We start from the raw sequence: 22,298 nt of genomic DNA, 5'->3' as shown, positions 1-22,298 counted from the left end.
AACCTGAAAGACATTTTGTTAAGTGAAATAAGCCAGGAGCAGAAAGAATATGGCATGAATCCTACTCATGTGTGAAATCTAAAAATTTGAACTCACAGAAGTAGAGAGTAGAAAGGTGGTTACCAGGAGTTGGGGTGGTTGGTGGGAGGAGGAGTTGTGGAGATGTTGTCAAAGAATACAAAATTTTACTTAGAATAAATTATTTCAAGAGATCTATTATACAGCATATTAACAATATATGTATTCTTGAAAACTGCTAAGAGAGTGAATATTCTCATCCCAAAAATAATTATGAGGTAATGCATACATTAATTAGCTAGAAAACAAATTTGTTTTCTAAATAAATTTAGTCACTCCATAGTTTGTATATACTTCAATATGGTGTACATGGTCAATACATACTATTTTATCTGTCAAAAAAAAAAAAAAAAGAGGGAGAAAAACAATGTGCAAGACAGAGCTGGGATTGACAGAGAAACTGAAAGAGAAAAGAGGGAAGAAGAAAACACACAGATAATAATTTAGCAAATCAATGCTCACAGACAGTTAATGTAAAGAAATGCCAAATGATATTCCTAGACACAAAATATATTTACATCCAAAACGTTCTCTTCAATATAAACATTTTCCAGGGTCCCGGTATATTCACCTTAAGAAAACAAAAAGCAAATCACCTTAAGAAAACAAAAAGCAAACAAACTCTACCATCAGTTCTTCCAAAAAATCTCACAACTGAAGTATGAGTGCATTGGAAGCTCTCAAAATTGTCAGCATCTCCTTTGCTGAGGCCCATCTCATTTGATCATTTATTTGACAGAGGAATAGCTCCAGTTTTGTAGTTTTCCTTAAATTGCTGAGATTTTTTCCCCCCAATTAAATCACCCAGTGACAGCAGCAATTTTCTTAGCCTACTTTGTTTTTTAACTCGGTCAGTAGGCAGAAAGATAACAAGGTAAGGCTTGCAACAATATAAATCATGTTAAGAACTATCACTCAGTAGCTCTGGATCCAAATCAAAGCTATGAAATACAGAATGACATTGGATGCTGAAGTGAAAAATACCAACCATGTTTCTGTAAGACTCAGACATTAATACTCAGACACATTTTATATAACAGTCTGCTTAGTAGATTAGTAAAACAGAGGCCGTAAAGCCTGGAAATCCTCCTGCCCACATTAAGCTAATTGAGTTGGAGACATCCAATTCATCATATTTGCAGGCTGATTTATAAGCAGCTCACCCTGCCCTGAAGCAGAAAGTGAAATGTAATGAGTTAGCTATTCTTAAAATTTCAAACCCAGGCCAGGCGCGGTGGCTCAAGCCTGTAATCCCAGCACTTTGGGAGGCCGAGGTGGGTGGATCACAAGGTCAAGAAATCGGGACCATCCTGTTCAACATGGTGAAACCTCATCTCTACTAAAAATACAAAAATTAGCTGGGCATGGTGGCGTGTGCCTGTAATCCCAGCTACTTAGGAGGCTGAGGCAGGAGAATTTCCTGAACCCAGGAGGCGGAGGTTGCGGTGAGCTGAGATGGCGCCATTGCACTCCAGCCTGGGTAACAAGAGCGAAACTCTGTCTCAAACCAAAAAAAAAAAAAAATCAAACCCAGCAACTCTGAACATGTCAATATCTTAATGGTACAGAGAAAAGAATTCAATTCAAGTGAATTTCTGTGACCCTGATGAAAAAATAAATACCCAGTGCACATTTTATGACTGACATTTCTATGAAGCGTCTAGCTGTATATTGGAAACTCTCTATACTAGAATTCTACAGAAAGCATATCATCATTTTAGCAAGTTTAGGGTAATTCGAAGTCAGTTATTTGCTAGAATGCAACTTCCATCAAGCATAAAGAAAACAGTCTTATGACAGTTAAAACCCAAACTCAGAGAGACAAGATATTATTGCTCTCGGCTTGAATAGATGGTAAAAGCTTATGGCACTAGCTAATAAACAGAAAATTGCCTTATAAGAATATACGAAAAATACCGAGGAGAATGGAATCAGAAGCATTTCTGCATTTAGAGAATCCTCCTGAAGCAAATGTACCCTAAAATCCTTCTCATCTAGAGGAACCTGTTGACCTTTGTTGCTGAGGGCTGCTGTGGAATTGGGCATGCCTCACAGACCATAATAGATTGGGATGCTTTCTCCCATTTTTTTCTGAAATTTACAAAAGATTTATTCTTAACGACAAGCATTCCTTAACCAAGCAGTAACTGTGAGGCAGAAATATGGGAATCACAGTTTCTCAGAGATGAAAGAAAATTTGAAATTCATTCCCTCCAGAAATTCCTAACCATAACTCTAGGGTTCACAGGAAGTTCTCAGATGTCCTTGAAGTAATTCATATCATTCTTTAAGTTTTATGCAATATTTTTGTGGGTATAGTTTTGTAGGTATCATTTGTATCTAGGGAAAGGACTCACAGTTTTAAAAATCAATTTCTCAAAGCAATTTATGACTGGAAAAAGGTTGAAAATACTATTCGACATTCTCTTTCCTGAATAATCTCCACAATATCTCATTGAAGATTTTCTACCTTCTGTTTGAATACCTCCAAAGACAGGAAGCTCACTACCTTACGAGGCAGGTTATTCTATCTTTGGACCATGTTATTTAAAACAAACAGTTTTAAATTTACATAAACTCTGTTTTTCTTTCACTGTTTAAACTAAAGGTCTTGACATCTACAAAAATTGTATGGACTAGTTCTTTGTTTTAAACAATTTCAAGATGAACTACCGTGTCCCTGTGAGATGAGTCTATTCTCCAAGGACCACATCACTCATGGCCTTTGATGCTCCCATTTGACATGGTTTTAATAGCCTTGCCAGCCTATTTACCCTTCTCTGGAAGCAACTCAATCTAGTACCATTCTTCCTGAAATATGGTCCTCAGATCCTAACGATTCTAGCATAGTATAGAATTATTGCCTCTTTGTTCTTGGTATGCAACTCCATTAATGTAGCCAAAAATCACATTGCTTTTTTTTTTTTTTTCGAAGTCCAATACACTGGCAACTCTTTGAACTGACTGTACGCTGACATTCCCCCTGCACCCCTACCTACCACCCCACCCTCCCCACCCAGCTCCTTTTTCTTTATCATGTGTTTCTCTTACTTATCTATTGACCATTTGAGAAAGTAGGAATGAGAAAAAGAGGATGGAATGGAAAATGGGGGCTAGAGAAATGGAAGTTGAGGTGGAGGCAGCCACACAGGAACCTGAGCGTGGGGGAAGGGGTCCTTTCAGCGTAAATAATAAAATTCAAGCCAGCAAATGATAACCTCCTTAATCACAATTACTGCCCTCAACGTGCTTCTATTATCGTCAGTATATAAATGTGGAAATTAAGTTCAGGAGCATTCAGCGAATTATCAAATAGCACATTTCTGACGTCATGCCTTGCTCTTATCCCCCACACTGGCCTGCAGCTCTGGGAAGGTATCCCATAAGCAAAAAAACAGCATTGCTACTATGTAGATTAGGCTTTGAGATATGGATCATTTACATTTTGTTTTTACAAAACTATCTCATTAGAATTTGCACAAGTACACAAATGGACATAAGAATTAAATAATGATGAGACTTATTTTTACTGAATCAGTCTGATGCACACAATTTAGTTGGAGGGATTTGGGATGAGAGAAAGGTTAGTCCAGGGCTGAAAACTGGCATAAACAAATCAAAACTCAGTGATAACAATTTTCAGTAAAATCCGCTAGAAATTGAAATAAGTGAACCCCTGTGACCTGCTGAGTTGAAAACACCTGTTGTTTACTCTTCTTGTGAAACGGAGAAATAAACTCAGGTCTAGGAATTCAAGATGAAGATTCCTGTCTCAGCTCCAGTGTTAACTAGGTGGCTGCCTTGAGAAAGTCTCATAACAGCTGTGATTTTTAGTTTCTTTATTTGTAAAATTAAGTAGTTAGAATATGTTATTCCTAATGCCTCGGCTGAGATGTGAGTTCAGTGATTCTATGAGGCTTGCTATTGGATACTGGATTATCTGATTATTAAAGGAATTTATTGCTGAACTTAAAAGCCTCTTGCCTGGGTCCATGCAGCACATTATCTAAATTACTACAAGGTATCTTGTTTGAGAAGGGGCTCCCTTTTTAAATTTATATAATTATGTTGAATGAGCAGTGGCAGCTCTGCTTTAATTGTTCATATGAGAAATAAAACCTACTTTTGGAAATGATATTTCAAATAGTTTTATATTGCTTGTTTCTGATTAAGAGCAAGTAATGTATCTTATAGCCCACTAAGAAAATAAACCACCATCAGAAACAACGTTTTAAATTAAATTTCTTTTGGCTGGAAATGGTGGCCCAAGCCTGTAATCCCAGCACTTTGGGAGGCCAAGGCAGGTGGATCACCTGAGGTCAAGAGTTGAGACCAGCCTCGCCAATACGGTGAAACCCTGTCTCTGCTAAAAATACAAAAATGAGCTGGGTGCGTGGTGCTGCATGTCTGTAGTCCCAGGTACTTGGGAATCTGAGGTGGGTGAATCACATGAACTCAGGAGGCAGAGCTTGCAGCGAGCCAAGATCACACTACTGCACTCCAGCCTGGGGAACAGAGGGAGACTCTGTCTCAAAAAAAAAAAAAAAAAAAAAAAAAAAAAAAAAAAAAAAAAAATCTTCACATGCAATATGAAGAGGTGAAACCAGAAAATCTCTGCAGCACCAGTCTTGAAACTGGAATATCTCTGGCATACCAATCTAGAATACCTTCAATTACTATAATTTCATACTAACCTTTGTAAGTGACCCATTACTTCTGTATGTGCCCTATTGCTTAATGGGCTTAAGGTCAAGGTGGGAGGTGGGGAGTTGTTCTATACTAGGTAAAGGAACTTTAGTAAGTGCCTCTTGGAAGCATTTTAAATGAACTTACCTGTGACCCAAAATTGGCCACAAACTCTAACATACTCAATGTTCTGCCAGTTTAGAAGAAACAAATCATCTGTCTTCAGAGTGACTTTGGTGAGTCAGCTGGCCTGGGAGAATATATCTTGGGAACTGCACTGGGATTAAATCTGATTGCTAGACACTGGCAATTCCTCTCTGAGTTGGAGAAAAATCAATTCAACTTTCTCTACCATGTTTTCTTACGCAACATTCTGTCTTATATAATAAGATTATATAAGTTTCCTTTGTAGATACCTATAGAGGCATTTAAAAATTGCCTTCTGGACTATCTTTTGTACTTACTAAATACGGTTAAATAAGAGTTTTGTTGTACAGCTTCTGTCTACTAAATGATTCTTGCACATCCTGATTTCCCTAACAGAATTTAAGTTTTTCATCAAGGGAGGCTTTATGTCTTACTTTTTTATTATCGCTCGTGGTGTTTAGCATAATGCTGATAACACGTGTGGCAATCATTTAATACATTTAAATTTAATAAATACTGCAGCATTATGAAATTCAAGACAGTTTTCTTCAAAGTGTGTAACGGAATCACCCTGCAGAGTTAAGCAGAAACACAAAGCCCCAAGCTTGGTGAAGTTGGATGAGGCTAGGCCTCTGTATGATTCTGATATACATCAAAGCTTGAAAACCACCAGTTTAAGTAACTTAATTGGTACTAATGGCAGCCACAGCAGACACTGGGAAGGGAAAACACAGGTAGAAAATACTATAAAGAGTTCAAGTTCATGCTCTGCCACTTCTACCAGTGTGTTTTTGGATAATCGCTTAACTTCTTTAGGCCTAAGATTTTCTTCCCAGTCCCTTCCCTGGTATTTGTAATGTGGGGAAATTGGACCAGATCAGTGGCTTCCTGACTTTCTTGACCTTGATCACAGTAAGAAATACATTTTACACTGTGAGCCAGTATGCACCCACACATATCCACACTAAACCGAAACAAAGGTTTTATTTGTGATGCACACAATTTTCAATTCTATTCCTTTATGCTATTCTAAAATTAACAATTAAATTTGTTTCACATGTACTGATGGGTCAGCTGCATTTTGAAAAGCCCGAATTTGACCATTTCTGCCTCATTCTGTCTTACCATTGCACAATTCTCATTTGCCGGTACATAATGTAACTGTGACTAAGAACAAGAGGTCTGATATCAGACTACCTAGATATCCCAGATATATCAGGTACTCACTGTGTGACCTTAGAAAAACCTTTTTAACTTCTTTATGCCCTCTTTCCCAATCTACAAAGTGTAAATAATAAGAAAACCTACCTTATAAGGTTGTTTAGTCTCCTAAACCGATACATGTAAAGCATTTAGAATAGTCTCCACAATATATTAGGAAGTCAATAAACACTAAATTTTATTATTGTTATTATTTCTCCTAAAACAGTCTGTAGACAGAAAGGTAGGTGAGCAGATATGAATACCAATAAATGAAAACTCACAAAATTAAATTTTAGAACTCAGCGGCAGCCTCTTACCTTCCTCCACTAGAAACCTAGTAGTTACGTTGAATACGTACAAATGAACAAATGCAGACTGTTGATACAATCAAAATCTCCATGTCCCCAAGTTAATATATACCTGATTTTAATAACAAAAAATGTATAACATCAAATGGTATTAGAGTGATCTCGAGTTTAGAGAAATGGAATTGCATCTGTATTTAGAATTAGTAGAGTATGTTTATGAACACATCGTCAGACATAAAACAAAAACTTCTTCCATTTTCATAGGCTAATAATTATATTTTTTAGATCTATAGTATGTTTTATATGTGAATTCAATACTTGTTAAATGTCTCTATTATTTTATTACATAAAGCTCACTAGATATCAACATGTTCCTATGAAGTAATGCTTTTTAATTTTTAAGGCAATAATTTTTAAATGAACATAGCAGGAATTATATACCTAAATTAATACTTTCTTCCTAGTGGCCATCTTTAAAGATGACGCATATGTTCTAATACCTTCCACAACCAGCCTCAAAAGAAAACACATTTCTTCATGCTTGAGTAAATTCTTGTTTGGACCACTCAAAATGCCCCCAACTCATTTGCTAGAAATCACACTAACCAACCTGACATTCACTTTTGCAGAAGAGATATCAAGTTGAATAATACACCCTTGCTCAGCTGATATGGAAATAATCTATAGTGTAAAACCATTCTCTGAAGGATACCAAGGAGAGGATATAATGTTTTTCAATCAATACTGAGAGCTCAAAGAGTTTATTCATCTTAACTTTAGATTTGTTCTTACATACATATGTACTTTTTATTTTTTAACGTGAAATAATTACCATTTACTGAGCAACTACTAGGTGCCAAGCACTACAGATTTCCCATGTATTATCTCAAGTCCTTATAGCGTGGCATGTGAATTCCATACTATTATTTCCAAGAGGCTAGAAATTAATAGGTTTGCTAATAGACACAGCTAGAAAGCAACTGAGCCACAATGTAAATACAAGTGAGTCTGATTTTTAAAGCCCATCTGCTTTCCACTATATGCTATTACTTTTCTGGATTAGCTGGGAAAGAGTTAAAAATTCGATAGCAGTATCAGTGTCAGAAATAATTTTTGCAGACTTTGAAAAAATTTCTGACTATCTTTGCTAAGAAAAAAAGAATTGAAAACATGCTGATGAAAAGGTTACAATTCTAGACTTTTCAGGAATATGAGAGGGATATAGAAGTTATGTATCATTTTAGGGTACACTAACAATATCGTCTTTAACCACAGTAACAATAGGTTCCTGATGAGCAGCCTCTGTGAGTTTCAGTACATTATTTCTGTTACAGAAAGTTTTGGCAACAGTGAAATCTCAGTTTTGAGAAAAATTTCTGTGTAACTGAGTTAACTCTAGAAATATCTGCAGCTATAAATAAAAATAATGCTTATATAGAATTTTCTATAAAAACTTCTTTTTAAAACACGATTTTTGATAACCAAATGTTTCTTAGAAAACTTTCATTATTATCATTATTACTACTATGTAGATAAAAGAAGTAGAAAAATTGATTTTAATCCCACAAACTCATCTTTCAAAATCCACGGAGAGAACCCCATCTAGGGGTGTCCAATCTTTTGGCTTCCCTGGACCACATTGGAAGAAGAATCATCTTGGGCCACACATAAAACACACTAACACTAATGATAGCTGAAGAGCCTAAACAAAACCTGCCAAAAAATCTCATGATGTTTTAAGAAAGTTTACGAATCTGTGTTGGGTCAATTCAAAGCTGTCCTGAGTCACATGTGTCTTGTCGCTGCAGGTTAGACAAGCTTGCCTTAACCCTTGATGACTTTGGTTCTAGAAAGAATTCTTACATTTTGAGAAGCTGCTTTGGTCCTATGCCTAACATTCCTTTCTTCCCGCTTTTCAATATCTGGCCTAAATAGTCAGAATTATTTGGGGTATGTTGTTGGTACTCTTTCCAATTAAAGTTGAAGAAAGAAGTGCTTTATTTGCACAGAATTTCGATCAGGAGGTTTTTGTACCTCATTCAGTATGCATCTGTCAAGGCCATACTTCACTCAAGGAAGTAGCTGTACTTCCTCTCACCATGGACTAGTCCTGGAACACAATGCGTTGTGCACAAGTCACAAATCTCTGCCAAATCCTTGTGTTTTTATTAACTAAGAGCTTCTCAATTTAGCTTCACAAACCTGTTTCTTCCTCAAGACTAGATGCTTCCAGGATGATCATCTCAGCTACTTCTGCCATCTAGTGGCCAGAGATAGAAATGATAAGATTTTACATTTTTGAAGATTATTGCCTAAAATATCAAGAATCAGAATAGTTTTCTAATTAGTAGTATTACTAAAAACATTATGTCTAGAAAGGAAAAATAAACACATTATTTTCAGCTGGTGGTCAGGGCCTCATGACTATTGGGGTCAAATGTAACTCATAAGGTATTTATTTTTTCTTTTAAAAAAGTTAAATAACAAGTATTTTAAAATATCTGCTGTTTGGTCAATACAATCTTAGGCATTATAGAGGAGCAAAAAATTTCCATATTTAAATGACATGATTCTCTTTTAGTAGAAGTTCATAAATTAGTTATGAAAATAGAAGCATCAAGCTACTAAGGGCTGAACGTTGTGGTAAATTTCTTGCTGCTTCACGTTATCCTCAGTAGGTACCTCTTTCTCCCCAAAGGGCTTTGGTGATAGTACCTGCATTTTAGCCCTCTGTGTTCTCCACCCCTCTCCTGAACAATCCCAACCATTCTCACAACTCCAACCACACTGAAAACTTCAAGTTTCCATTTTCTACATCAGGTCTTGATTTCAAACTGACTGTTGAACACTTCTACCTGGGTATAACATAAATACTTAAAATCAGTTATTCCAACATCAACTCGGAAATTATCTCACTCCATCCCCTGCCTTTCTAAAATGTGCTCTTCCTCTGGCATTCTTGATTTCATTTTATGATACATCCTCCACCCAGGGGTCAAATTTTAAAAACTGTCAATTATCTTCTATTTCTCTGTCTCTTCTGCCTTCTATATGTAATAGGTCTCAATGTCCTGATGATATCTCTTCCTAAATATACTTTCTAATCTATCTCTCCTTTCAACCCCAATACCTCTGCTTTGTATCAGAGGTTATCTGTCTCTTATATTTTACCTGATGCCCTTGAATCTGATGTCATATGTTTCCAATTTTTTCTTCCACTGTACCACATGACATGAATAATGATCTAATTTGCAAATCAGGTCATGTCACTCTCCTTTTGAAAAATTCTGTAGTCACCCCTCATTACCTACAAGGTGAAGTACAGTCTCTACATAAGGCCCTTCATTACCTGTTCACGCCCATCTCTCTTGCTTTATAGGATGCTTGGGCTCACTCTAGGCCCCTTTCCTTAGTTCTCACACTATGTCTCAGGATCCTAGTCAACTACTTGGCAATTCTCAGAACTTTTCCATACTGTTACACGACTGCTAGAGAATAGGGCCACCTTGATTTTTCTCCCTTATTTCACACTTTGTTCAAGTAAAAAAATGATCTCCTTTATAGTATTTTTTTTTCCTCTGACAACACCCATCATAAACTCTACAGCTCCAGAAAAAATTAAAAGATTTTCTAGGTCATAAGAGACCTCTTCTCTGCTACTTTCTTTGTTGTACACTCCAAAAGTATATTTGTCCAACCAAAACATCATTTTATACTAAAGAAATAATTCTATCACCTAGTATGTTTTTATTTTATTTTATTTTTTGAGACCGAGTTTCACTCTTGTTACCCAGGCTGGAGTGCAATGGCGCCATCTCGGCTCACCGCAACCTCCGCCTCCTGAGTTCAGGCAATTCTCCTGCCTCAGCCTCCTGAGATTACAAGCACGCGCCACCATGCCCAGCTAATTTTTTGTATTTTTAGGAGAGATTGGGTTTCACCATGTTGACCAGGATGGTCTCAATCTCTTGACCTTGTGATCCACCCGCCTCAGCCTCCCAAAGTGCTAGGATTACAGGCTTGAGCCACTGCGCCCGGCCTCACCTAATATGTTTGTGAAATACTTTGTACTAACCATATTTCCATCTTAGATGTTTATATTTCATATGATCATATTAAAGGCTCTGAGAAACCTTTCAATAAGTTAATGGATTTAACTCCTCAAATGTGTTCAAGCATTCATACCTTTATTTTTCTTATAATGAGGAGAAAATTCCACTAAACATATTTTGGGAGATGCTAGTCTAGTATCATTTTGGATTCCAATAAGGGAGTAAAATGAAATATAAAACAAAACAAAAATAAGATGCAGACCAGGTCACGGGAGCTTATATGTTTACCAAGAGCAAGAAAAATGGCAAATCTAGAGGAAATAACATATATAGCAGTCCTCCTTGATCTTAGGTTTCACTTTCCATGCAGTCTTAGCTACCAGAGGTCAACCATGTCTGAAAACAGGTGAGTACAGTACAAGACATTTTGAGAGAGAGAGAGAGAGAGAGAGAGAGAGAGAGAGAGAGCACGCACATTCACATAACTTTTATTAAAGTATATTGTTATAATTGTTACATTTTATTAGTTATTATTGTTAATCTCTTACTGGGATTAATATATGAATTAAATTTTATGTATGTGATAACATACTTACGAAAAACACAGGAAAAAACATGGTGTATATAGGATTTGGTACTATCTGCAGTTTCATGCATCCGCGGGAGGGGGGGGTCTGAAAATGCATCCCCCACAGATAAGTGGGGACTACTGTATAGTTCAACAAATCATTTTTAGAACAATAGAATAAAGCATATTTTAAAATGTTGACTATGTGGGATGCAATAATTCCTTGTGTCATAGGATCAAATGACCAGTTGGAGTTGGGCAAGAGTTAACAAAAAAGGCTTTATGTACGAAGAGGGTTTACTGCACTTTTGGCTAAAACATACTTTCCTATGATTGTGCGCTGGTAACTCTAGTAATAAAATAATTTTTAAAAATACACATTGTTATCCTTTGTCTGTAGGTTTATATTGATTTCCTCAAGCTTCAGCATTCCTCTTATAATCTCCCAAACATGCATTGCCTACAGATTCTCCAATGTTTTCATATAGATACTCAACAAGTGCCCAGTTGTCCCAGGGCATTGAAGTTTACCCAAACCTCACGTGCTCCCATTTTCCAGCAAAGCTTCCCAGAACTGTTTATTCTAGTCCCTGTGAAAATTCAAGGACACACAAGAATACTTATCTGATTAAAGAAATTCACGTCAATTTATAAAAGGAGACTTTAATCTTCCTTGTAATTAGTCATTGAACCCAAGGATCTAAGCTGGCTTTGACTGTAAGACACATTTCTTTTTTAATATACCCTAGAAAATACTGCCAATTTTAATTGCAAGATGTCATCAATTTTAGGACACATCCAGATTTCAGGTAAGCTACTATGTGATAAAATATGAGATTTAGAATTTAAGAAATTTGTATCAATGATGATTAGCTAAGGAAGAGGAGTAGAGCAGTTAACTCCCCCTCCCCCCCCATAAATACTACAGGGTACTCTGCTAGGTGCTTAGGGGCCCCATGGTTTTAAGTTTGAAAAGTTCAGGGCCGGGCGCGGTGGCTCAAGCCTGTAATCTCAGCACTTTGGGAAGCTGAGGCGGGTGGATCACGAGGTCAAGAGATCGAGACCATCCTGGTCAACATGGTGAAACCCCGTCTCTACCAAAAATACAAAAAATTAGCTGGGCATGGTGGCGTGTGCCTGTAATCCCAGCTACTCAGGAGGCTGAGACAGGAGAATTGCTTGAACCCAGGAGGCGGAGGTTGCGGTGAGCCGAGATCGCGTCATTGCACTCCAGCCTGGGTAACAAGAGCGAAACTCCGTCTCAAAAAAAATAAATAAATAAAAGAAAAGAAAAGTTCAAATTTCAGTTTCAGAATAACAATACGTAACAAATAAACAAATAATTATGAATCAAGGCCCCCAAGAGAGTAATCTAGATACTGAAAATCATGTTTTACCGCCCTTTGTTTCCCCATCACTTAGCACTGTAGTAGGAACTCAATTAATATTTATTGAACTGCTCGAAAGTGAAAAATACCTAAACTGAAAAGAAAACGTTTATGGTTTATTATAGGCCAATTTCTTTTATGAAAGTTTCTAGGTAGCATCTGAAGAGACTGCATTCCCATCTAGAGGAAAGGAAAACAAATTCCCATGAATTCACTACTAAATTGCATTTCTCCTTCCAACCCCATACGTCACACTGGCCAAGGCACTCTAATGAAAACAGGCTAAGAGAACCCATCTATCACGTAGCCAGCTGGTGTGTACCAAAGACAGATGAATCTTAGAACCGAGGCTTCAAGTGATACACGACAATGGAGAAAATGACACTCGAATCTGTGGCAGATTACTCAGCTAATGATTCAGAGCTCACTCAATGTGACATTTTAACTATTATCCAGCAATCTCATACTTTGTTTAGGCATGCCATATGTAAATTCTCAATTAATACTACAGAGTCACACTGCTTTCTCAGCAGGGTTCTGGGGCAGCATCCGATTATGTGTTTTGCCTCCTTTTCTTCCTTTTAGTGCTTGAACCAAGAATACTACTAAACAGATAAAAGAAGGCAAAGAAGTTCAAAACATGACAGTTCTAATGGAGAGTCTGTGCCTTTTTAGCAGCTCCCTGACTCTAACAGGCTTCCTTTATGAGAAAATAACCCATTAGATTTTAATCATGGTAGGTTTTCCAACAGTTCAACTGTGATAATACAACAACTTGATTAAGAAATATATCCTGTTGCTATAAAAATACACGTGCTTGAACCTGATATCGTGGTGCCGTGCTGGAGCTCACTCATACTAGCTCATGAGAGCCTCCAGTGCCTCCGTTTCCAAATATTTTAAAAGTAACTTTAGGTTAGGAGCCTGAAATCAGCCATGCTGGGAATATTTACATCACAAAATTGGCCAACCTTAAAACAGGACTTTTTATCCTTAGAAAAATGGTACATATTTATTCCTATTACCGTTGGTGATGAAGGAGAGATACATAGAACCTCTTTACTAAGACAATCTAAAAGCATATCTTGAGCTATCAAATCCCACATCACACTGAATAGGCAAAAGTTGGAAGCATTCCCCTTGAAAACCGGAACAAGACAAGGATGCCTTCTCTCACCATTCCTTTCCAACAGAGTCCTGGAAATCCTAGCCAAAGCAATCAGGCAAGAGAAAGAAGTAAAGGACATCCAAATAGGAAGAGAGGAAGTCAAACTATTTCTGTTTGCATATGATACCCAGGCATCTAGGATCACCTCCCCCTTGACTTCCACACTGCATTTCAATAGAAGAAAAGGCTGGTCTACTGGTGCCTCCTAAATCACCTTCCTGTAAATAGCAGGCAGGGTGTGGGGGAATCTCTCCAGGAGACACTGCTTTTATTTAAACAAAGATCAAAACCCCACCCAACTCCTCCATTGACAAAGACCCTTTCATATGTGATTTCTAAAACTGTAAACCCAAGACCCTTTCACTTAGGCTGTAAACCTAAGATTCTTTCAAGTGTAATATCTGGAGTGTACACCCATATAAAGGCCGAGCTTCTCTTTGTTAGGGGAGCTTAGTCATTTAGATAAATTGTTGCCTGGCTCCCGGCTGTAATAATAATAATAATAATAACAATAATAATAATAATAACAAACACCTCTTCCTTCCCAGTTCAGTGTTCCAGAGGTCTATTTCTCACAGCCGATCCTGCTTCAATATGATGCTATATCTAGAAAACCCCCTACTTTCTGCCCAAAAGCTCAATGATCTGATAACTTCAACAAAGTTTCAGGATACAAAATCAATGCACAAAAATCAGTAGCATTCCTATCTATCAACAACAACCAAGCTAAGAGCAAAATCAAGAACTCAATCTCATTTACAATAGCCACAAAAAGAATAAAATATCTATGCATACAGCTAACCACAGAGGTAAAGAATCTCTACAATGAGAGTGACAAAAAACTGCTCAAAGAAATCAGAGATGATTCAAACAAATGGAAAAACATTCTATGCTCATGGATAGGAAGAATCAATATTGTTAAAATGGTCATACTGACCAAAGCAATTTATAGTCAGTGCTATTCTTGTCAAACTGCCAGTGACATTCTTCACAGAATTAGAAATCAACCATTAAAACTCACATGGAATCAAAACAGAGCCCAAATGGCCAAGCAAAAAGATCAAAGCTGTTAAGTGTCACATTATTGGACTTCAAATTATACGACAAGGCTACAGTAACCAAAACAGGATAATAAGGGTACAAAAACAGACCAATGGAACGGAATAAAAACCCAGCAACAATACTACATACCTACAACTATCTGATCTTCAATAAAGTCCAGAAAAACAGGCAATGGGGAAAGGACTCCCTATTCAATAAATGATGCTGGGACAACTGGCTAGCCATATGTAGAAGATTGAAACTGAACGCTTTCCTTACACCACATACAAAACATCAACTCAAAATGAATTAAAGACTTAAATACAACCCCTAAAGCTACAAGCACCTGGGAAGATAACCTAGGAAATGCTATTTTGGATGTGACCTGGTGAAGATATTATGACAAAGATGCCAAAAGCAATTGTGACAAAAACAAAACTTGACAAATGGCACCAAATTAAACTAAAGAGCTTCTGCACAACAAAAGAAACTACCAACAGAGTAAACAGACAACCTACGGAATGGGAGAAAATTTTTGCATACTATGCATCCAAAAAAGGTCTAATATTCAGAATCCATTAATAAGCAAAAAAAAAAAATCCTATAAAAAAGTGGGAGAAGGACATGAGGAAACACACTTTTCAGAAGAAAAATATGCAGCCAACACGGATACAAAAAAAAAAAAAAAAAAAAAAAAAACTGTTCCACGTCACTAATCATTAGAATAATGCAAATCAAAAGCACAAAGAGATACCATCTTACACCAGTCAGAATGGCTTTTATTAAAAAAGTCAAAAAATAACAGATGCTGGTGAGGTTGCAGAGAAAATGGAATGCTTACACAGTGCTGGTAGGGATGTAATTATTTCAGCTATTGTGGAAAGCAGTTTGACAATTTCTCAAAGAACTTAAAACTGAATTGTCATTCAACCCAGCAATCTCATTATCGGTATATACACAAGACATATAAATTGTTCTGCTGTTTAGACACATGTACAGGTACGTTCTTTACAGCACTATTCACAACAGCAAAGGCAAGGAATCAACCTAAATGCCTATCAACAGTGGCCAGGATAAAGAAAATGTGGTAAATATATACCACAGAATACTGCACAGCCATGAAAAGAATGAGATCATGTTTTTTGCAGCAACAGAGATGGAGCCGAAGGCCCTGATCCTAAGCGTACTAACACAGAAACAAAAAACCAAATACCGCATTTTCCTTTTTTTTTTTTTTTTCTTTGAGACGGAGTTTTTGCTCTTGTTACCCAGGCTGGAGTGCAATGGCGTGATCTCAGCTCACCGCAACCTCCGCCTCCTGGGTTCAGGCAATTCTCCTGCCTCAGCCTCCTGAGTAGCTGGGATTACAAGCACATGCCACCATGCCCAGCTAATTTTTTGTATTTTTAGTAGAGATGGGGTTTCACCATGTTGACCAGGATGGTCTCGATCTCTCGACCTCGTGATCCACCCGCCTCGGCCTCCCAAAGTGCTGGGATTACAGGCTTGAGCCAGCGTGCCCGGCAATACCGCATTTTCTAACTTACAAGTGGGACCTAAACGTTTTGAGTACATATGGACACAAAAAAGGGAACAACAGATACTGAGACCTACTTGAAAATGGTTGGGTGGGGGGAGGGTGAGGACTGAAAAACTACCTATTGGATACCACATGATGAAATAATCTGTACATCAAACCTCTGTGACATGCAGTTTACCTGCATAAGAAACCTGCACGTGTACCCCTGTACCTAAAATACAAGTTTAAAAATAAATAAATAAACAAAAACTCAAAAACATCTTGTTTAGTATAAACAACACCTCTAAAGGCCATGATGAAAAAATCCTGGCCCCCCCCCAAAAAAAAAAAAAAATCCTGGCCCCAAAATAGCTACCTCACAGCCTGAGTGTAGAAATCCTGGATGAGCTTCCCCTTCCCTCTTCTTCACAATACCTTGGGGCCATACCACAGAACTGGTGGTTACAAAAAGGAGAAAAATCTATTAGGACCTTGGTGTTTCATCCCAGGGGCTTGCTATTCATAGGTGGCTGCTTTTAAAACTGACATGAGGTGCCCTCAATAAAAGGCTAGGAAATTAGTTAGAAGTGACATAAATATAACAGAAAATCTAGGCTAAGATAAACACACTGAAATTGAATACAATTAATTCTGAGATTCTTGGAAGGCAAAGGATAAAGGAAAAATAGAAAAATTCCTTTGTTTATACAAGATCCGAGCTTTAGAAAAAGCATACTTTCCCCTCAACTCTGATATACATTTTCCAAATGAGACAGAGAGTAGCATAATAAATGATGACACAATCACCAAAACTGCAGATGTTCAGATAATTATATTATCATGTATATGCTGAAGACTTAATATACAAAATGAAGCTCCCATGGTGCTTTCATTATTCTGTCCTTTTTTTTTTTTTTTTTTTTTTTTTTGCTGTAAGCAGGCTAGCCTCCCTCATAATTACAATAGCACTAATTATAAAATTTGTACTCTCCCTATTCCATTTTTGAGAACCAGAACTAACACAAGGAATTTCACTACTTTCAGACATAATCTTACTCAAGGGGCAAAAGAGAGGCACCATTTTCAAATATTCCATGTATCATTATCAATTGATCTTAAACATAGTACTAATAATCACCATATTATCAATTCTAATAGAAAGATTTAAAATGGTGGCCTTGATTATCCTACTTACTTAGCCTAAAGGCCTTTGAGAGGTACGCTCTAGGGCTGATAAAGGAGGAAAAGTTGGGAGGGGAGAAAGGCAAGGAATTTTGTATGAGTGTATGTTGGGATTTGCAGCATAAACAGGGTCTCACTTCGTCACCCAGGCTATAGTGCAGTGGCTGATCATGGCTTACTCCAGCCTCAACTTCCTGGGCTCAAAGGATCCTCTCATCTCAGACTCCTATATACCTGCAACTACATTTGCATGCTACCTCACTTGGCTACTTAAAAAAATTTTTTGCAGAGACAGGTCTTGCCTTGTTGCCCTGGCTGGTCTTGAACTCCTGGGATCAGCAGTCCTCCCACCTCTGCTACCCAAAACGCTGAGATTACAGGCGTGGGCCACTGCGCCTGACCTATCGAGGTTCTTATAGGGAGTTATTTAACTAGTTTGGAGGAATGAAACCGAAATTTAAGTACTCTCAATGTCGTTCAGTCTCTCAGCCCTGCCCTTTCTGAATTTACAGTGGTTGGTACACAGAGTAGGGATCAGCAATTGTTTGAAAATGTTAGGGCCAGGCACGGTGGCTCAGGCCTGTAATCCCAGCACTTTGGGAGGCCGAAACGGGTGGATCACGAGGTCAAGAGATCGAGATCATCCTGGTCAACATGGTGAAACCCCCGTCTCGACTAAAAATACAAAAAATTAGCTGGGCATGGTGGCACGTGCCTGTAATCCCAGCTACTCAGGAGGCTGAGGCAGGAGAATTGCCTAAACCCAGGAGGCGGAGGTTGCGGTGAGCCGAGATTGCACCATTGCACTCCAGCCTGGGCAACAAGGGCGAAACTCCGTCTCAAAAAAAAAAAAAAAGAAAGAAAGAAAGAAAACGTTAGAGTACTGTATAAGTCTAGGAATCAGAATGATTCTATACTGAACACAGAATTCTGACTCCTAGAGTTAAAGAGACCTTAGAGACAATTTCATTTAACCTCCTACAAAATAAGGAGTCTTTTCTACAAAATCTCTGACAAGTCATCATCCATGGCTGAAAGATTTCTAGGGACAGGGAACTTCTGTCTCATGAAGCAGTATATAATTTTTTTGACTAGCTATAAATGTCAGGAGCTGTGGTGTTAAAATGATCTCCAATATATAAGTTTCTGTTAGTTATGCATAGAGCATCTGCTTCTACCTTCCGCATGTCATCAATGTCATGTTTTTCAGATGACAGCTCTTAAGGTGAAAAGGTTAAGTCTTGTCTCCCAATTCTTAATCTTTTCTTCTCCAGGTTAAACACACTTATTTTCACCAGTCATCCGACTACTTGCAAAGAAACTCTGGAGATTTACACAACGAATCTCAGAAGTATAATATTAATATTTATATATTTTTAGTTATTAAATAATGTTTACTGGAATTTGACAATTGGTCTAATATTTTTATGTATTGGTAGTAGCTGTAGCTAATTTATTTGACAGTACATTTTTGGCATACAAGAATATTTGAAATGTGCCAAAATTTGAAACATAAGGTTAAGCATAATTTAACCTCTCTTAGATGTTTTGGCAGGTATAAGATCCAGAGAACATTGGAGACACAGTCTTCTGTCTATATTTTTATTGTAGCATAGCTATATAGAAATGCTAATAAAATGAATGTTCTAGGTGATAAAAGAAATTCTTCTTTACTAATAATTACTAAGGAGTTAGTTGGTAGGTGTTTTTCTTTTTTCCATTTCAATTATCTTCTATTTCAGCTTTATTTGGATTTTTCTTTTTAAACTTTAATCAACTTTTATAAGCTTTTTATCCAAAACACAAAATCTAGTAGTGCCAGTTCAGCCCCCAAAAAAGCAGAGTAATTTGCAACCAAGGGGCAGAAAAAAGTATTTTTCTCATTTAATTATCCCTTCTTGCTAACATATAAGTTATCAAGCAATTGTTTAAAATTGAATTTTAAAAAGTGTTGGGAAAAGTGTGACACCAAATTGAAAGAAATATAGTAAACAGTTTTCTCTAGGATAAAATAGAGGCATTGATTAGACAACTCGCACATTGTCCTTCAGAGTTTACGCAGTAAGGCAGTCGTTAGATGTGATCATGTTACATTTGCTTCCTTTGTTGGACCAGGAATACTGACGAACACAGTGCATTTGAGCAACACCTTGATTACTTGGGTTTAAAAATACATGGTTAGCTTATTTTCACTTTCAGTTTTTCACTCTTGATACTATAGTCCATTTTCAACAACTAAAAGGATTTTTCCAGATATTCAAACAACTGCAATAAAAATATGTCCCAAATATACAAGGTGAGCCTCCAAAGCACAGAAAGACCCTTTGGCAACCAGTGTCCTCTATCATGTTTTCAAAGAGTCTCACTTAATCGGGCCAGCAAATATCTCCGTTAGCAATGAGGACCAACCACTGTCACCAGCTATAAAGTTGGAAAAGCAACATAACTGACCTTCAGAGGAGAAATGTGAGACTGCAAGACGTATCCATGCACATTTTCTATTTGAGAGAGGTTCTTTTCTGATACATGCACGAGTTCTGGGCCTCTTACTTCATGAGTTAGTCGAGGTAAGGAATGATCATGTGGAGCATCCTCATCTTGATATCGATACTTCTAGGAGAAAAGAAAAGAAAGGAAAAATACATATATATCAGTGTTTGTAAAGGATATAGACTGAACTTCATATTCTAACATCCACAGGACACAGTGTGCACCTACTGTTGACTTCACCAAATGGGTTTTGCTGAAGACTCCTCCGGCGGTCACTGCAGACCAGGTCAAATGCAAGCAAAACTGAATTAAAAACCAATACTGACCAATGCCCAGGACTTGTTTCTGTCTGACAATATACTCTTTGTTTATGAGCTACAGAAAGTGATAACAAATGAGACAGAACATTTACTTTACTTAAGTAAGTGAGGAGGTAATCCTCCCGACCAGAGTAGCTATGTGTTAAAAATCCTAATGAAGAAGGAAAAAAAAAGTACTGAGCAAGAAGAAAACAGAATAATTCTGATATATCCCATTCAGAAACTTAATTTTATTTCAGAATGTATGAGTGATTTAAGTTCCTTTGGCAATGAGGAAAAATTTTGCCACACGCATTGTTTGTATTAGACTCAAAGAGAAGACAATCTTATCTTTCTTTACTTCACCCCCGAGGAGAAGGAGTATTGATCTGGGTTAGCCAGATTCCAGCACAAAATATCTCCATTTTTAGAAGAGCTAGCTTTTAAACAGCTTTAAAAACCAAGGCAAGGCATCTGCCTGTATTCTGATGGCTCCCTGAGGGGATCGAGGTAAATACTTCTTTCTCTCTTGTTCCCTTTTCCTCTTTTCTTAACCATCTTGCTTATACATGCCTGTAACAGTAAAGATCATTTTTTGAGTCTTCCAAGCAGATATAAAAGAAGTTGGCAGAAAGAAAAAAAGGTTCAGGATAAGGAATGGTCTGCGGGAACTCAGCTCTAGTCTTAGGGTCTATCTCCATCTTCAGCCTTAGCCTGGTTCTTCATTCCTGTTTCTTTGTCTCTTTCTAGTTCATACCCCTGTTCCCCTGGATCTGTCCCTTTAGAGTTTCATTGTTAAGGCTGTTGTCCTACCTGGGAAAGATGAAAGGGAATCCTCTACGTGTGACCCCCAGTTCAGATAATGAAGTGTTAGTTTGCTTTACTTTGCCTGTATTCCTTGTGCATAGCACAGGGATATTGAGAGCAGGGATCTCAATTGTTGTTATAACACCATCTCAGGCTTAATTGTGATGCCTCACCTCTTCCCAGTGCCCCATTATTGTTAACATCGATGGTTATTTTGGCATATGTGTGTGTGTGTGTGTGTGTGTGTGTGTATAAAATTTCTTGGACATCAGCTCTTAGACTGACCCGTAATGTAAAAGTCACAAGAACCACTCTGGGGTTGGTCATTCAATCTGTTCACTCTTCCTTAGAAAGGGATTATCAGTACTTATACTTTCTGGGATGGGGTGGGCTTTCTTCAGTAACTCAAGTAAGATTAGTCTCAACAAAAATAACAATGTCATAATTGCAGTTTCCAAAGGACTCTCACACACTTCTTCCACTGCAATCATTCTTGGCCATTTACCTATGAGAAAACTAACACTCCAAGAGGAAAAGGTACTTGTCAAGTCACCTTGACTGATGGGCAACAGAGCCAAGACCCTATGCAGATCATTGCAATCTGAATCCTCTTTCAGTCATCAACAGTCTCTCCTCTACCCCCATAAGGAGATGAAGTCCAAGTCTGAAAACTGAATAGGCAGCTTATTAGAAAAAAGTCACTGAGAATACATAACACAATGAGGTTAGAACATTTATGTGAACTGTAAATACCAGGCTTTTGTTTAACTCTATGAATAATTTGGGATGTAATCTGCCTCAGAAACATGGATCAAATTTAACATTCACTCTTGATCAGTTATTCTCATTGTGACTGGAATAATGTCATACATATGCCCATTTTAGTTTCTCTGGCTTTCAACCCATTGACTCACACATCTGCTCCCCATTTTCAGTTCTCTCATAAAGGCACTACCATCTATGTTGTCATCTGAGCCAGAAAAGGAGTCAATCAGACTCCATCCCATCTTTTGCCTGGTGCCATCAGTCAATTTAATAAGTTACTGAGTCTTCCTGATTTATATCCTAAATAATACTGCCACTCTGTCCTTATTTTTCCCACACCCTCTACCAACACTGTCCATGTTCAGGATCCCATAAGCTCTGAGCTGGGCCATAGCAATAGCGTCTGAACTGCTAGCTTCCCCTTTCCCATACATTCTCTACATGGATCCAGGGAACTTTCTGAATCCAGTCTAATAAAGTCCCTCTTGAAAGCTTCCAATGGCTCACACTGCCTACAGGACAGAGCACAAGCTTTCTTACCCTGTTAGAAGCTGGCGTCTCAACCTCATTAAATGAGCTGAACCCCCATTACTTCTG

The 22,298-nt window shown here is 37.6% G+C and overlaps 1 protein-coding gene across 14 annotated transcripts in view; it reads right to left on the bottom strand.

Annotated features, from left to right (window-relative positions):
- The window catches only part of DLG2 (discs large MAGUK scaffold protein 2), a 2,103,224-nt gene that overhangs the window by 1,065,233 nt on the left and 1,015,693 nt on the right, over nucleotides 1-22,298 (bottom strand). For 10 of the 14 annotated variants that reach the window (XM_074400260.1, XM_074400268.1, XM_074400256.1 and 7 more), the window contains one exon: nucleotides 19,792-19,953. In XM_074400260.1, the coding sequence (XP_074256361.1) occupies nucleotides 19,792-19,953 (162 nt within the window). The remainder of the gene's footprint in view (nucleotides 1-19,791; nucleotides 19,954-22,298) is intronic. The other 4 variants (XM_074400258.1, XM_074400265.1, XM_074400264.1 and 1 more) reach the window with 1 other exon arrangement.

This window comes from Saimiri boliviensis, chromosome 6 (assembly GCF_048565385.1).
Source record: "Saimiri boliviensis isolate mSaiBol1 chromosome 6, mSaiBol1.pri, whole genome shotgun sequence".
Taxonomy (NCBI): domain Eukaryota; kingdom Metazoa; phylum Chordata; class Mammalia; order Primates; family Cebidae; genus Saimiri; species Saimiri boliviensis.
The sequence above is the reverse complement of the archived record's forward strand: the minus strand, read 5'-3'. Positions and strand labels throughout refer to the sequence as shown.